The sequence below is a fragment of the Anopheles maculipalpis genome, chromosome X (genome assembly GCF_943734695.1).
Source record: "Anopheles maculipalpis chromosome X, idAnoMacuDA_375_x, whole genome shotgun sequence".
In the NCBI taxonomy this organism is placed as follows: domain Eukaryota; kingdom Metazoa; phylum Arthropoda; class Insecta; order Diptera; family Culicidae; genus Anopheles; species Anopheles maculipalpis.
Window position 1 is genome coordinate 15,627,047 of NC_064870.1, and position 18,067 is coordinate 15,645,113.

Sequence of the window (18,067 nt, forward strand, 5' to 3'; positions counted from 1 at the left end):
TGTTCCAGTGGCTTGTGAGCGATGCGAACACCTCTAGATACATTTTTAGTTTAACATGGGATGCAGGCTCTAATATTACTGCATAGTATGAAGTATGGTTACTAAGTGCTATGAATTACTATTAAATATACTTCATAACAGTGACGTCATGTGTCATGCAGCGTTTGAAATTTGCACAACAGAGAGCAAAACAATAAACTTAAATGTGACTTATCGTACTGATCGGATTTGCAATTTAGAAAGTAAACAGAGGCCAGAGGCGATTGTACAAAACTGTAGAATAAATACAAGTAGATGTTGTACCGCAAACCCATCATAGTAAAACACACAATGATTGTAGCTTAGGCAATCGATTCCCAAAAAGGTGACCAACAGAAAGAAAAGAAAAACTAGAAGATATAAACAAATAAACCATTCCGTAAAGCAACGAAACGAGCGAATACAGAACGAATAAACAATAATAAACGACAGACAGAAAAGTAAGATGGTAGAAGGTAATAAAAAGAAAACGATCAAACACGCGCACATGGCCTAAAATCGCAATCGAACATCAAACAGAAAGGTAAAGAAAAGAAGAAAAAAATCTTTGCAAGCCCTGCGATAAGATCCGTCTGAAGGGAAATCTGTTTCTTGCGGACCATGGTCTTGTATGGTTTGTTTAGTGTTTTTGATTTTTTTTTTGTCTTTTGATGTTTTTTGCGTATGCTGTTGCTAAATAAAACTGTGTTACGCCTTCGGCGAGAGCTTTACCAACCCATCAAGCAGAACAACTTGCTGCATTGATGAGAAACGAACATCCTAAGCGTAAGATAGGGCACGACGGAGGCATCGAAATAGTTTTAAATATGACTTCTTTTTTTTCTGAACGCAAAAATCTGCTACTGCTATCTGTTTTGTGTGAGTTTTTGTTTATATTTTTCCAAAGTTTAAGAAGAAAAATGTAAATGTTTAAGGTATTCAGAGTGTTGTTGCGCTGTAAACAGTTACTCTTGTTTGAAGGAGAGATAAAAACAGAATGTAACAATAGCGATTGATATTAACTTTATGATGGATGTGATTGAAATGTGTTACCTTCTTTTTCAGCCATTACTTGACGGATGCGGGCACGGATCTTTCGACGATCGTCGTAGTTTGTAGTTGATTCCAGCTGTGAAATAGTTGAAAGACAAAGATAGAAACTTGATAACCTGAGATACGTTTCTAAACCAACAAAACGCAGATAAGAGTACAGGGAACGAAATTATCTTACCAACTTTTTCAAAACAGCTTCGTCCCAATTATCGTCGAGATTGTCGACTGTTGCTTGCTTCGTGGGAGAAATACTTGGAGTGGCACCGGACGATTTAACCGTTTGAGTCTTTGTTGTGGTTGAAGATACCTTGGACACCTGTTTCGAACGTGGGGAAGAGAGTTTTGTGTTGTTATCAAGTAATCGTATCGAAATATCTCTATTAGATCCAAACACTTTGGGTACGTAATCAGCGTTTCATTCCATCTTTCCCAGTTCCTAAACCATACTCCCACCGATACTGCTGCATTCACATTGACGTACGATATTTTTAGCCCTATTTCGACGGAACGTCCGTAATATCTGTCATTGGGTTTGTGGTCGTAGGTAAATGTACACGTATAGGAAGGCTTGCTGTGAATCCGCATGTATCCTACCACGTCATAGATACGGCCTCCACAGCATCGGTTTGCCTGTCAATTTGCGTTTGCCGCAGATTTAGCGTATAGAGCGAGAGCACGCGTGCGTATACAGCACTAGGTAAGAAAGATGTCTGTTGCAGCTATTTTTACCGAGGCGTACTGACGATGACTCGAATTGCAACGGACTCGGTTACGTCGGGTTTGTGTATCAGAGTATGTCTGTGAGATTTAGAGGTGAAATTAGATTGTGCTCTTACAGCGAGCGATCGAAACCTAAAAAATCATATGCTTGCTTTGGTTCAGATCAATCTTTTTTTTTCTTACATCTAGGGCCTCTCTTTACCAAGTTTTGCAACTTAAATTATCTGTAGTAATAATAGTTTAATCAAATAAAATATAAAAAAACGCTATGTGTCTCCAGACCCAGACAATAAACAAGAATATATTCTAGGTTTTCAGCTGCTAGATGACAGTGACCAGCACTATGTGACGAGAAAATAGCGCCAGACAGAACATATGCATCTCAGACAGATCAAAACTAACAGAACGTATTGCATTGGACATCATCCAAATATCCCTAGATGGTCCGATTTCAGAAGCTGTCGTTCAAAAGTTGCGCTTGGGTGTGTGTGGGTTTGAAATTGGTACGGGGTACAAATCAGGGTCACATATAAAACATTGTCACCCGGTAGCTAGTGCTGGTTCACTCTAAACATGTAAACAACTTATCGGAAAACTGTTTCACGTTCTTAATCGTATCCATCTGCGGTGCATACAGTGTAACTACAATCAGAATAGCATCTGAAATTGATCTCTTGAATGCTTAAGACAGTCATATCTGCAAGAATGGAATGCGCCGCCAAACATACATCTTTCTCGGCCAGACACAGTAAACGTCCGGCATGTTTTGGTATGTCCTCACTTTCATCAGCCCACCCAGCGATATGTCTGAGTGATGTGTAGGAGACAATAACTTGCCTATGAAGCTATGAGTCAGACGAATCCTGCAGTAGGTAGGCAGGTTTATCGTAAAAATAGGAACCGACCCAACGGACGAGTAAAACATTTCGTAAGCGATGGTGTGGTCGGGACAGCTCTAGTGCGCTTTTTTTTTTTTTTGTTTAACAAATTGTACAGCCGGTTTTTAGTTGCTACATTTACGAAACATGTTTTTCTCATTTTAAAACGCGCTGAAAAAAAAATTCATGTTCAGCATATCTAGGCACATACCTTCAGTTTTAGAAAAGCATAATCTGTTACTTGACTTGAGATCAAAGTAAAGGATTTTGGGAGCCTATAGTAGCCAACGGAAGGTTGCTGCCGGACAAATATAGGACAAATCCTCTATTGATACATGCACTAAGCGGTATCTTCAGAAAACTACACCCTTTCCATCGGCACATTGCTTTGGTTACAGAGAAAAATCCTTCACCTATTTTTGATGAGAATTTGAGGCACGCTCCTTCATTGCCGTCGAACCAAACGTGCTGGTTATTTTGTAACCAATCGATGGCCGAATGGGAACATCAGATGCCATCAACGCCGACTAAGGTGTGGTGAGAATATTTCTGAACAGCAGGCGTGAACATAACCTCTGCCAAGGTTAGTAAATGAGCCGCATCGGAGATATACAGGACTATAAATACGACTGGTTCGTTGTATGGTCTACACGATACTGTTCCAGCTACAACTGTTAATGGGGATAGGTAGATAGTTAAAAACAAATGGTAAGATTAACTCCGAATCAATACGGCCAGTGCGTGCGGTGCACCGTAACAACTGAAAGATAAATTCAGTTATTTTTTTTTTCTAAACCAAATTGAATAGCAACACATAATCTAAAGACCGTTAAGTAGTCCGCACAATCGTCCAAAGCATTGTTACACACCAAAATTGGTGCGAGGGAGTCGGGCATCGTATGCTCGTGCGAGTGTTTAACACACACCGTTTTGTGCGCACGGCTCAACAGCAAAATGCATGGGGAAGTTGTTGGCATTATGTAAATATTTTCCCCCTTCCTTGTGTTTATTTGCGCAAATGTCTAGCGTTTTGGCGTTTGGAGCCACCATCCTTTATGCCACCAAGAAAAAAAAAAAAAAAGATTCCAAATACTAACGCTACAAACATGAGTAGTATACTGTAGTCGATCACAAAGGAAGTCGACAATCCCCAAAAAATGTGAAAGTCGACAAAGCAAACCCACCGTACGAGTCAGATTCGTAGGTTCTTGGAACGCTTGGTGTCCCGCATATTTACGTCCCGCACATACTCCGGCTTTTTGTAGCAGAAAATAAATCTGGTGATGTTATCCCATGGGGGGGGGGGGGGGGAACGGATTTGAAGGGGTTGTGCGAGGATCAACTCGAATACCGGCTTGCGTAGCGTAGGGCTCACGTGTTTTGGCAAAGCTTTATCCAAGTTTTCCTACTATTTATGTTGCAAAATGTGATTCCACGCGAGATTACGACACCTTTACAACTCTGAACTGGCAACACTGACCTGTTGAGACGGAATGTCGAGCTAACTATACCAACATGCTGACAGATGACGCTAGGCACTGTTAACACACCGTTCGATCGACATGGTCGATCGCGACACCAGGGTTGATAAGGTGGGATGGTCGAAGTAATCGACCCGCCGTAATTCGTTAGCGATCGTGTTGTACACTCGCAACACGGGGTTGGTGCGATCCTTACAGGCGGCAACACTTCTGGCACTGAATCGTAATCACCGTTGGCCACACTGCTGCTTCCTTTAGACACTACCGGCAGGCTAGTATTGTACACGGCAGGTTGATTGTTGGTTATAATCTTTTACAAGCCAAACCTTCTAGTAACCATGTACGCTCTGGTGCAGATGGGAGATAGAATCGTCGTTGTAAAATTGCCCACCGATTCTGACTGTTGATTGGAGCATTTGCAAAGCAATGGCTCTTACACTCGCCGTAATACACGCGAAGGATACTACTGCGCAAGTATGCCTTCACTTGTCAAAGATATGTCAGAGAACGTAACGCTGGTTGCAATGTTACGTCTTTCGTCTTTAACAGATTTCCGAATTAAAGTTCCACTGATCTGACACATATAAACAGCATATGTATCCCGTGTTTCGTTGCTCTAACTCACTTATACGTATTCGGTTTCAAGAAACTGTACTGCTCAATTCTGTGATCAGCAGATACACTTTTCGGCAGTTTTTTCACTTCGCTACTTCTGCTGTATTCATTGAACAAGTTTAATAACGCATTCGAAGCTCCTGTTCGTAGCCCTCTATGAGTCGGTGTTTTGTCCGGTATAGGTATGGGGGATTCGCGGACCCACGGAAACAGGTGCACACACGATCAACGATAACGAATGGGGCGATGCTTAACTCCGACTGTTGCGGTACGTGGCTGTGCGTTTTGGATCAGCCCAGCTATGGTGCGTTACTGCGCCTGCTCGGCCACGCTCAAACGCATCCGGTGGTCTTTCAGTGCGCACGCGTCCAATGGTCATCAACTCGCATCTTCATCTACCAGCACCTTCCACTACCGTTCTTAACCTGTGCCAGATTTTCTCCTTTTTGCTCAACCTACGCGTTCATCCAACCGTAGGTGATGCGTTCCCGGATGCTACGAGACTCACTATGGGGTAGGTGAGTGTGTCCGACAGGGAAATAGGGTTTCATCGGCTCTATGGTATTATTATTTGCCACGGCGTAGTGGCAAAAATGGAAATGTATCTTGTAGTTGGTAGTAATCGGCTTTTGTGAGGAAGACATCAGCACTCATGTGTCGACCTTCGATCCCTATCCATTGGTGTGTTTTTTTTCCTACCTTGCAGTTAATGACGACTCAATAGATGTACGGCTGGACAGCACGCTTACCTCGAGAGTAAGGGCGCGCAAACGCGAAGATTCGCGTGAGTTTTTAATAACCATATATGGTTGGCACCTACATTATATACTGCTCACCAAGCAATACCATGTGGGTAGACGGCGAGCCAGATTGTTACTGTGGATCAAGCGTCTAGCTGTCAGCAATAGGCCTATCCAAAATGTGTTCTTACTACTTGGAGCAGTGTCTGTAAAGAATACGAAACTCCCAGACGCTAAAGCTTGTACAAAAGCCCTGTACAGATTAACGTAGTATGTGCAGTGTGATGCGCATTAAATGATTACAGATCCAATAGATAAATTTGATTTCCAAACTGAATTGCTGATCGTTGTCTGAATTTTTTGGAGGTATTAAAATAAACATCCATTAAACCCGAACTGCATGGACTCACCCCCAACTCTGACTTCCCACAATGCTCGCCTTCATCTTTTCGCAGAAAACTACGCAATTCGTTAATATCGTTGCGCTATATTTGAATACATCGATTTCGCAGTACACTCTTTGCCTCGCCTTACAAAAACATTCAAGTCTTCCGGGTTGTGGGGTTGTTGTAGACCATGCATCAGGCATGTGTTCCCACCAGGCAGCTTAACCACCAACAAAGTCCACGTGTGTATGGTGTTACTTTGTTTCTTCCGAAACGGTTGCTTCGCTGACATCCGTCCAGATGACGAGGACGATGGGGAAAAACAACGTTCAACAACGTTCTTGTCATCCGACCAGCACCGCGTCAGCGGAAAATATATCTTTGTTCTTGACCTGTCCATGTCGCAAATGCTGCTGATTTAAATGTGTCAGAGGCACACAGACCTATCGGAACAGGGACGTGTGAAAATAGATCCCATCGGACGATGAACGTAATATCTGGGAGTTAAAAAAAAGTTCACAAGCGAAAGTATAGTTATGAACTATCATTGTTTTCCACACCAACGCCTATTTTTTTTGCTTAAGTAAATATGTTCGTATGACAATACGGCACTGGACCGTAATAATCAAATGTAAATAAATAAATAAATATGTTCGTACAGACTTTGTACGAAATAGAAGCAAATTTTCAGCACGTCAAATAAGACACCTTCTAAGTTTTCATCAGAAGAATACAAACATCATTGCTCTGTAAACGCCCTTTGCTGTAGGTTTAATGAACTAATCGATGGTTGACAGCTGGGAATAATTGGAAATGAGTGATATATTGCGTACTTCGCCAAGGTCTGCTTAGAACCTTGGGTCCGGAGGTCTTTGACCTAAGCCGAAGGGATCATCAACACAATTGAACCATGAACGTGCATGGTGGAAGGACATAAAAGGTAACATAATATTTTTTTAAATTCCGTCATATCGGTCTGGTCGTATTGCTGCATAACATCTATTATTTGATAACAAAAATAATACATTCCCTTTCTCCTTGGTATTCCATTTAGGAGGAAGGTTTGTGTCATATTTATAGAACAGCAATCCGTTCTCTTCCATACACCCTCTTCAATGTGTACATCAAGAAGTAATACTTAAATATAGAACAAATGTTTCTATGTTCTCAACAACTCCAACCTGTTAAACCGAAGTAATGCTTCGGTAATGCAACTGCGGTTATAGCAATGCAACAACTTTTATGTGCTAAAGTAAAGAAGTGAAACACGTGATGCGTTGACTGGGGCGGCCAATATCCACACGGCAGGACCGAGGATCAACTCCCATCTGGACTATTCCCCAGTAGTGAAGATTGACTCTCCAACTACGTGATACCAATAAGTCTTGTATGCTACTTGATTGCCTGCGTTACCTAGAATCGTTAAGTTCTTACAGCAAAACATCCAAGTCAATCACACTTGCTAAAACTTGCTGTTGAAACATCCTTAGAGTATGTCGTCTATAGTGTATGCATCGGGACATTCATGTCCGTCCGAAGTTCAAGCATTTAACACCACCAAGCATTTTGTTCTAGCTATTTATGGCAAATAACTTCTCACAAGCTGCGTGTTTAGAAGCATTCAATGCTGACGTACGGTCCAACTCACCTTTTTAGTAGCGGTGGCTGTGGTGAAGGGTACCGAGGCAGTTTCGGACAGCATGCTACCGGTCGACGAAACCATCGACTCAACGCCGCTCATTAAAACAGATGCCCCAAGAAATTTGTTCAGCAATGCTCTTGCTTCCTGATCCTCGGCTGTATCACCTTGCTCGGTTACTGTTTATGAAAAGCATTCGAGAAAAAAGAGGGACGATCAGTTAGCTAAACGAATTGCCGTTCGTGTGAAAATACCCCAATACTCACCGTTGTCTGCGTTGCTCATTCGTTGTAGCACATCGCGCACATCAACAATCTTGGAGGTGTCGTTTAGGAAGGAACGCGCCTCGCGCGTAGTTACACCCGCCTCCAGATGATCTTGCTCAAACTCATCCACAGATCCGGATTGCATCGAGCAACGGTCCGTGGCCGGTGTCGATGCGCGACTGGACTGACTATGGCCGGATGAGCGAAGGATCAGGCCGGCCTTCGGGTATGTACGCGTCGATTCCTGTGTCAAGGAGCCAGATGATTCACGGTGTATAAAACGCTCGGTCAACTCTTTCACCGAACCCTTGCGTACAACCTTGGAACGCATTTCCGAACCATCCATCACTTCCAGCTCCTCGCTGTGCGTTCCCGCGGCATCTATCGTTTCCGTTTTACGGATTGCCATCAGTTTTCCCGTGCCTTTCTGTTTCGAAGCTAACCCATCATCGCCAAAAATCTCATGCCCACCGTCGCTTCGTACAAAGTCCGAAAAGGTGCCCGGCTCATTCGAGTAGTGGGTGGTGCTGCGTTTGCCTACCGCCGGACCACCATTTTCTGCGTACAGTGTCTCGGTGATGATTGTCCCACTGATCTTGGTATCTTCGGTGGCAGCCGGTACCGGTGCAGCCTTTTTCTTCAACGCTCGTATCCCGAACAGTGGCAAACCATTTTCATCCGTTGGACCAACCCCATAGCTAGAGGTAATGCAGTCAGTAGTTGTCTTCGGGTCAGTTTTCGATTTCACTTGCTGGTAGCTGGAGGACGAGCTTACTACCTTTCTGCCGCCAGTGCCGGTAGTAGCGGAAGAACTTGTCACACTGCTACTTTTAAACGTGCGTGTGTTTTCGGAAGCTTTTTTCAAAATATTGCTGGTGGCCCAAATTGGTCGATCATCCTTGGTCGTAGCATGACGATCGGTTGCTCCAGTCTTTGTAGTCAACCGATCAGTTACCACCGTCGCTGTTTTCGAAGAGTTGATAACATTCGTCTTATCATTTCGGGCGTTTTCATGTTCCTGATTTTGCTGCTGCTGCTGATGCTGCTGCCGCTGTTTACTGATCATCGTGTCCGTTTCGAAAATTGCATTACTTTTACTGCCTGTGTCGGTAGCATCCGTTGTAGTAGACGATTGTTTACGTCCAGTTGATGTTGAACTACGCGTCGGGCTGCTATCTTTCCGCTTGCCCGAGCTAGATTCGCGACCGTTGGTCACAGTAGTACTGTGCGTGGTGGTACTATTTTTGACAGACGTGACAGTTGCTTGTTTGCCCGCTAGGCTTACGAACGAAGGTTGCTGTTCTCTCTGCTTCTTTACCACACGAATTTGCGCCCGAATACGGCGCCGCTGTTCGTAACCCGTTACCGATTCTAGCATTCTTTCTAGCATTTCAAGATCAAATATATCTTCAATGACTGGGGACGATGCAACGGTGGATGCTGGCTGTCCGTCTCCGGCACTTGCTTTACGCTTCGAACTAGTTACGTTCGATTGCACCGAACTTGTGGTCATTCGATTGCTTGTATCTGCGCGCTTCAGTTCAATTCCGAACTTGGCACTGCCGGTTATACTGTTGCGGGCCGTTGTTGTAGTTGATTCGTGGTGAGCCTGTACTCCATGATCGAGTGAGTCACGTCTCTGATTCGCGTTAATGTGCTCCAGAGAAGCAACGGTGTGGTTCATGTAAGAAGGCTTCGATTGATCCCCCGCGTGTATGGGTCGGCCGGTTGAAGATGGCGCGCTAGTATCTACTTGTTTCAGCGATTGCCTTCTAGTTGTGGTTGTGGCTAATGTTTCTGTAGCTTCTTGGGACGTTTGTGTAGTGTATTCTACCTGCATCTTTGAAGAAGAAATACGTTTTTCGAACAAGTCCTTCTTGGAGGACACTGTATCTCGTATATAAGCCGGAGGACGTACCCCACTGCCACTGTCTCGTCGACCATGGCTAGAAGCTGGCTTCGTTGTTTCCGATTCCTGCACACGCTCCACCTTTGTTACGGATTCTTTCCTTTGCAACAGCCCGTCAGTATCTCGTCCATCTTCACGCATCGCTTGGTTAGATTTCCGCTCAGTCACACCGATGTCAGTTAGCTTCACATCGGCCGGTTTCTGATCGGTTTGCTGCTGTTGTGGTTGATTCTGTTTGTTTCTACGATCTTCCCAAATCGATGGTCTGTTTAAGATGTCGCGTTGGCGAGCGTCCTGCACGGTTTGCCCTTTTTCAAAGATTTCCTTTGCCTTCTTTACGGCTTCGGTACTGCGCAGTATGATTGGGCTGGTGCATGGTGCTACTGTAGCAGGTGTCTGCTTCTCAAATTGTTTGCTCATTGTGGACGTACGATAACGATTAGCAATGCTGGAACCACCAGCTTGAGCCAAATCTTCATGGGCTGCATCCTGCACAATGTGACGCGCGGTACTACGCATGGCGTTCTTAACCAACTCCGGTGACTTTTGGGGGGCGAACTTACTGCTTACTGATTCCGGCACACTATTAGTCTGTGGCTTTTTCTCGGCAACCTTTTCCTCCTCTTCTACATAATCCTCTTCTTCTTCCTCCATTTTCTGCTGAAGTTGATCATTACCGACGGACGTTTGTAAACGTCCTCCGGAACTGCTGAAGGTATCATGCTCTCGACTTTCCGATGTTCGTTGTATACGGTTAGCGAATCGATTCACCTTCTCATTGACACTCAGCAAACATTCATCGCCTTCGGACACCTTCACCGGTGCATCCTCATTTTCCGGGACAAATGGTCCAGAAGTGCGAATCTTCTTTACCTCCTCGGCTGTGGAAATAAATTTCGTCACCTTATCCGACACACTAAGAAGACATTCGTCCGATTTTAGGTGCTCATCGATGTCATCATACTCGGGACGCACTGCGAATCTGGCTGGTTGTGGGCGTTCCTCAGCTATACCACTATTCGACGATTCCTGCAGTCGGCGTGCTTCTTGCGCAAATTTGTTCACCTTTTCGGTTACACTCAGAAGCGACTCATCGTCTTCCGTCACTCGATCTAGGTTGGTAATGCGTGTCGCGTGCTGCGATGTTGCCTCGTCCACCTCCGTTATTTCACAGCCCACGTATTCATTGGTTGCCTCTTCGAAGATGGGAATCTTATTCACGCGCTGTGTACGAGACTGACGACTAGCCGATGTATCGTCTTCCGGCTCTAGCACTGCGTCCGGGTACCGTGGCTTTCCAGTATCTTCTGTGTCTGGCGAGACCGGTATCGGAATCAGTTTGTTCGGTGTTGGTTCTCGGGATGATTTGGCCAGCTGGATGTCAATTACCACGTTATCCAGATGATCCGAACCGAGTGTACTGGAACAAGTAGTGCTGAGAGCATTAACATCACTCACCGCTTTCGAAGCAAGATTTATAGTTTTCGTAGCAACATGCTTGACCGGTCGATCCGCCTTACGTCCACCATTAGCTGAACGGTCTGAGACGGTAGATTTTGATGTCAGCGTGGTTTGATTCGTTGTCTGACGATTGGCTGAAGCGTTTGTTGCTCGCAGATGGTTGTCGCTGGACGAACGCGAGTAGTTTTTACCCGTGCGTGTGACAGCAGTTGTTCTATACACCGGGGCAGAATCCTTACGGTCCGTATGACGGCAACACGACGTTCCCGTAACATTCATCTCGATTACACTCTCTACCGTTTCTTCCACTTCGCTGTTGTCTGAAATGCCGGTATCCTTGCTGGATTCGGGATCAGTGTCCGGTTCCACTGGTCGCTTCGATACAATCACTTGCTCGCTGGTACGCTTGGTACTGCTTCTAACTGAGGTTGTCTCTTCGTTTGTTGCATGCGTCGATTTTGTTTGCGCGTTCGGTTTGCGCATGGATTCAATTTTAATTTTTGCAACTGTTATGTGGTTCTGTTTCACTGGAGCAGGCTTCTCTACACCTGACGTTGGCCGCCGTTTATCTGGGCTAGTAGCCGTAGAACGTGTTTTGCTCTGGGTGGCTAACTCTGCCGCACGCCGTTTTACGTCAAAGTCTGATGAGCTTTTGTTAGTGATAACGCGACTGTTAGCAGCCATAGTCGAACGGCGATCAAACTTTGTGTCCGACGATTGCTTAGTTAATATCTTTTCGTGAGTGCGAGATGTAGTGGTCTTGGTTCGCACATTCTCTGAAACCTCCATAACGGGAAGGATGGTAATTTCAGCGACGGATATGTTACGCCCGTCCTGCTTTTGCTCCACCAATATAGTTGCTTTGCTCTTGGTCGTTGTTTCAGGAAACGGTTTTTTCGGCGATGCAACTCGTTCATTCTTTAGCGGCGAAACATCGCGTGCCGGCTTTCGTGTTGGAGATGTTTCTTTTGTCGGAGACGTTCGCACAGTTGTAGTTTCCGTTTGTGATGATTTGAGTTTTGATGAGACATCGATCACAGCCGATGAATGTCGTGTTGGTGAGGAATCTTTCGTTGGTGAGACTCGTGTCGGAGATGGAGCTTTCGTTGGCGATTTTCGGGCAGTCAAATTATCCTCCTCTGGTAAGGAAGTTTTGGTGGGTGACATTTCCTTGACCGTTGGAGAAATTTCTCGCAAAGGTGCCTTACCGCTAGGCGAACCCTCTTTTGTTGGAGCCTTTGTCGGTGATGAATCTGCTTGCGCTAAACCCTTGCGTATAGGTGAACTTTCTTTCGGTGTTGGAGAAGGCTTTCGTGTAGGAGAAGTTTGCTGAGATGATAATTTACGAGTAGATGATTCCTTAGTCACCAACGATGGTTTGCGGCTGCTAGCGTGTTCTTTTTCAACAACACTGTCCTGCTCATCGGTCACGTGACGCGCAGTGCTCGATTTCATCGTTTTACTTTCCATCGATTTAATCTCTTGTTCGATTTTCTTGCGTTGTTCCCGCAATTCCGAGCGCGATTGCTGCACCGTAACAGTATTATCATAAGTGCTGAAAATACTTTTCGATTCGCCCTTAGTATCTTCCTCCACCGGTCGGTTTGACATACCCAAAATCTTACGACATCTTTCCTCGTATGTTTCGCTGCGCACTAGCGGTGGTTTCGTGCTGCTACGCGCTTTAACGCCATCCACTTCAGGATAGTCCATTTGTTCGGATTCCGTCTTGTGAGTCTGACACTGAGATGTTTTTTCGTATTCTACAGCAGTGCTTGCTGCAGCAGTGGTTATTTTCGTAGGGGAAGTACTGCGTGAGCCAGTGTGCAGTGTAGTTTCAGAGACCTTGCGGGGGCTCGGCGAACGTTGTGTGGGCAATGATTGCTGCTCCTGATATCCAGACACTTTGCGCTCCGATGTGAACGTGGAGCGCATGTAGTCGGGTTTGGTGTCCAAGTCAGTGCGCAATGGTTGAGTTTTCTCTGGGCTAGTGCTCGCACGGCCCGGCAGAGTTGCATTTGAGCGCACTGAGCGTATACTTCCGGTCGGTGAAACGGAGCGCAATGAGCGAGCAAAAGAATCGTGAGCCGCATCTACTTCCACCATGATGCGTTGTGAGCTGGTCTTTGTTGTTGTTGATGTTGACGATTGGTTTGCCTTCTCTTGACGAATAAAGTCGTTCGTAGCACTGCTATCGTCCATGCGGCCCGAACGACCAACGGCTTCTTGTTGTCTTTTAGTTGTCGACGACAGGGTTTCCTGCTCTAGCTTGTCGTTCGCGGACGTTGGTTCATGACCAATTTTTTCGTACGTACGTGTCGTTACCGTCGTACCATCATCCAATCGTTTCGTCTCGGTAATCATCTTCGTCGTCGTATTGACCATTGTTTCTTCCCGTTCTATGATCTTGCCCGACCCCTGTGCCAAGCGAAACGCTTCACGCACCCGCTCCGGATCCTTGGACAATTCCTTGGGTGCCATGCGTTCATCCTCTACTTTACCAGACATCGTCTGCTTATCCATTCGGTTAGTAGTGCTATGCTCGGTATTCTTGGTAGAGGCGCTGTTACCTAGCACGCTGGAGGAAGTTGAACTCGTTACGGTACGTTTTTGAGAGGAACTGAAGTGATCATCACCAAAATCGACCGTAGTAGCTGATGATAGGCCAGCAGCATCAGCTACCGATTTACTAGGACGCTCAGAATCTCCGTTTTGCTGTTGATGCACAACGCGCGTTCTACTGACAGACGTTGTGGTCGAATGGGTCGATCCCGACACGCTACGCCCATTCTCGTCCTCAGTAACGCTATCCTCCACCAGCACAGTGGTCGACTGGTCACCCTTGCTGTGCACAAAGTTGGATTCATCTCCATCGTAATGCTCGCTATGTGATTCCAGATTCTTGCCTGCGAACGCTGTACGCCCTCCGTCAATTTCCTTGATTCCTTGAGTCGTAGCAGTAGTACGCATCGTATGCGTTTTACCATCTTCGCTTACTTCTTCGGATGTTCTGATCTGCCATCCGCTATTATCTGAGGGTATTGCCATATTGCCGAATCTACAATTAAGAAAGTAAAAAAATATATATTTTCACATTCACCCAATTCACCCACATTCACCCAATTCAAAGATTGCCAGACATTTGAATTATAAAGCACAAGTATATATTAAGCTCTCACCTGGTTGGGCTTTCCGAGTCACGGATTTCCTTAGTTTTGAAGCTCTCGAAGCTTTGGTCAACGAGTGAATCTCCATGACTTCCCGTAACTGTGCTCTTCTTCAACCCGAACGTCGCGCTAGCATTATCCATCAGGAAGTACGGTGGGCTGCTATCGTTGCTGGTGTAAAATTCCTTCAGCCGTTGCTCGCGCAACTTGTACATATACGCACGGATTTCTTTCTTGCGGGAAAAGTCCTCCGCCTGTTGCCACTAAGAGCGTAATCAGAGATGCAAAACAGAGATTTCGAAAATGGTTAGATACTTATTGAAATAGCCCACCACGTAATCAAGCATTTTTAAATTACATAGATCGAAACGGAAAACTACAAGTAGATTAACCATTTATCACTCATCAGGACTGACAGTCCAAATAAGTATACTACGAACTGGTGCATTTGGATCGCTGCCAACGCACAGTTGTCCACAGTTTCGTGTTCCAACACCCAGCACGGCTTGCGTTCATGCTGCTGGATCACCTTCAGTAGAACTTAGCAAAAGGTTGTACCTTTATAACGCCCATACGGGCATCGGACGCGTTTTGCTCCAACTGGGAGCCCAGTCCAAAACGAGACCAAAAAGGATATTCCACTTATCGAAATCAGCGACGAATGTACGATGAGTTCTGTACGGCGCACGTATGCCCAGCTCGGGTTTCTCTTAACTCCAAATTGGGGCCTGGAATTTATTACCTCATTTTCTCCATCCAATATTGTCACAATGCGATGCCTCGGCTAAGCTTGGCGGGTGGTAGCAAAAAAAAAGCAAAGTATTTGAAGTACTCCTTATAAGGAGTGTCGTTCAGCGTTCGTAGTAGACGATGCACTGGGGCAGTGTCTACCAGACAGCAGCGGTACAGTAATTTGTTACCACACGTAATTGAAATCATTAAGCACATTTCATTAATTGTCAGCAGCTGCAAATATTGTATGGCTTACACAAGATTCTGCATGCAAGATTTACCAAATCGGAGGAGAAGACACTAAATCTCAAGTTGTAGATGGTGTTGTAAATGTCACGCAATATCATTTTAAAATAATTTCTAATAAATACGATGAGGAATACTTTAAGACTCCAAACGTGGCATAGAAAGGTCAAGCAATCAACTTGTTCGAATGTTCGTAACGAGATCGCAAACTGGGCAATGATATCATCTACCGTCTGCGAAATCCCGGTCACACAGCCTTTAGTTAAAACCAGCTTGGGGTTTTTTTTTTCGTAGGCGTAATGCTTTTGCAAAAAAAAAAAACAGCGGAAAAAAACATATACTACACCGTGTGGGTCAGTTCGTTCGCCTTCGTCAGTACCGAAAAAGGTACACGCCGAAAAAGGTGCATGAGACTTATCATTATCCTAATATGGCACCCACTATATGTTATATAGCGAATAAATTTAAAACACCCAAACAACACCCTGATGCGGTTCGTCTGTAATTTCCTGTTTTGGTAAATTCATCAGCCATCGTTTTCTACATTCTATCTTACCATTTGAACAGTGACAACTTTATTGTGTGCAAAGTGGCTGTATATGAAATGTTGTCAGAAGTAGGTTGATAGAAAACACCCAATGCAAAGCCAATTGGAAGCTGTGGCTATCTATTTAGTGAGTCATGCGACACTTACTGTCGTTAGTGAATGTTAATGAATGAACTTTGATCTACAAAAGTACGGAAATTGTTGAGCTTCATCAGTGTAGCAGCATGCTGCATTACCAGGCTTGTTTTTTATATCCTCATGTAGGCGTCGGTCTTACAACAAATCCTTCGCCCAGTTAACCGTGAACAAACAAGTAGTAGCTGCTGCAGCTAACAGATTGGTACGAAAAGTTTGACGCTGCCTTGACGGATCTCCCGGCGGCAACATGGGGGCAAGTAACGTTAAGGCGAAGTTAAACAGCATCTTATCACCTGTACACATATGTAGCTCTAGATATCCGGCAACATGCCGACATCTCAGACATCGCAGAAAACACAAGGTTCTGCAAGCTTATTCAAGGGAAACTACATTTCTCCATCGACACCATCGTTGTACCGTATATTACACATACACCGTCTAACTTTCCTTTGCAGAACCAGAATCAAGCGGTTTTACTTTCCAGATGGGTAGGCCACCACCACCAACTGTTCGTACCGTGGGTAATACCGAGGGCGCCATATCGTAATACCGCTGCCCCTGGGCTGGATGGCTGGTTGGCTGGCTGGTCAGTATGTAACTCTCCGACCGCCGCTTACTGGAGCGTACCGTAGCGTTCTTGGGTACGAGATTATGTTTACGGCATTTCGCGCCGTGTTACGGTATCTGCGAGATCACTACCTAAAACATCGTGAGTAATCGCACCAGTTCCGTCTGGCTGAAGGTGCAATAAATTGAACATTCCACCCGCAGAAATCTCAAATTCCTACTCATTTCCGTCCCCCTTCTCCCGGCCCATCATCCTCCATTTGCTTCCTCCCTCTTTTGTTCGGCACATCCGATACTTAATAGCAACAAGCTGATACGGGATGAAGCTGAATCGATATAATTTTGTTGGATAAAGTTGCATACCAGCGATTCTTGCTGGTATGCATATACATCCGGTACCTAATCGCCTGCACAACATAGATTTCTTTGACGGTATAATCATATACCGTCTGATATACAAATCCCATCCCGATCGATCCTCCGTAGTGAGGACTGACTATCGAACTAAATGGGATGGCCGGCATGACCTTAGACGTCGTTAATCCAAGAAGAAGAAGAAGACATATACTACAACATGGTATAACCCAACCAACAGTCCAACACACTTTAAACTGACTTCTTTCGGGTCGTAAGGGCTTTACGAGTCGCCATTTTTTAATTCTTGTGGCTCTTTGCAACCGCTTATTATTTGCAACCCAGCTACTGTTACGTTAGAATGTTTTCTGGTCGATTGAGATATTATCATAAGCAGAGCCCCCCTTCGTCTAACGCCTAACATAATAAAATGGCTTTGGTGTACGTAACTACTTTACAGTTCTCCATTTACCACTCAAGCGATTCTGATTGTATCCGGTCGAGATATCTTGCAATTTTCACATATATTAATGCAAAGGTTTGCTTTTATCACGTTGCGTTCCATTTGTAAACAATGAATACCTCTAGTAAGCCCCGATAATTATGCTGCGGTGCGGTTTGAATGTTTTGAAGCTATTGCCGTATTTGCTTGCTCTCTTTCGCTGTTGGGACGTGCTTTTTACCCGGAACGTAACGTAAGAAACTGATTAATATTCCATTCTAAGGTGTGTACCAACAAAGAGTTTAAGAGGTTTTTTAGATCATTTGTCAGCTAGAGCAATCGTTTGAAAGAAAAAGAAAAAAAAACTTCCAAACCGCAATATTTATAAAACTGTGACCCAACACTTACGACACACGTCTGTTTATTCCAACACTTTGCTTCCAAACTTTACGGCCCTACAAACTAATGCATCATTGTTTAGCTCCTCCAGTGAGTTTTCTGTTTCACATTTGCACAAAGCTAGCGTAAAAAGCGTGGAAAATGTTTCAACCGCCGTAGAAAATCCCTGCTACATAAGTTCAACAAACGTGCTTGAAGGCAATGTAGCAACTGCAAGAACGAGAAAACCGGTCGCCGAAACTGAACTAAACCATCAACTTTTCAAAACCCCCTAAACTCAAAGATGTCCGAAGAAACTTACCCCGTTCG

At 44.8% G+C, this 18,067-nt stretch overlaps 1 protein-coding gene across 1 annotated transcript in view; it reads right to left on the reverse strand.

The window, feature by feature from the left end:
- The window catches only part of LOC126563923 (mucin-12-like), a 29,351-nt gene that overhangs the window by 5,157 nt on the left and 6,127 nt on the right, over positions 1 to 18,067 (reverse strand). Inside the window, exons 2-7 of the mRNA XM_050220730.1 lie at positions 14,346 to 14,596; positions 9,843 to 14,224; positions 7,797 to 9,800; positions 7,540 to 7,709; positions 1,250 to 1,387; positions 1,072 to 1,147 (exon numbers count right to left, since the gene is read on the reverse strand). Coding sequence (XP_050076687.1) covers positions 1,072 to 1,147; positions 1,250 to 1,387; positions 7,540 to 7,709; positions 7,797 to 9,800; positions 9,843 to 14,224; positions 14,346 to 14,596 — 7,021 coding nt within the window. The remainder of the gene's footprint in view (positions 1 to 1,071; positions 1,148 to 1,249; positions 1,388 to 7,539; positions 7,710 to 7,796; positions 9,801 to 9,842; positions 14,225 to 14,345; positions 14,597 to 18,067) is intronic.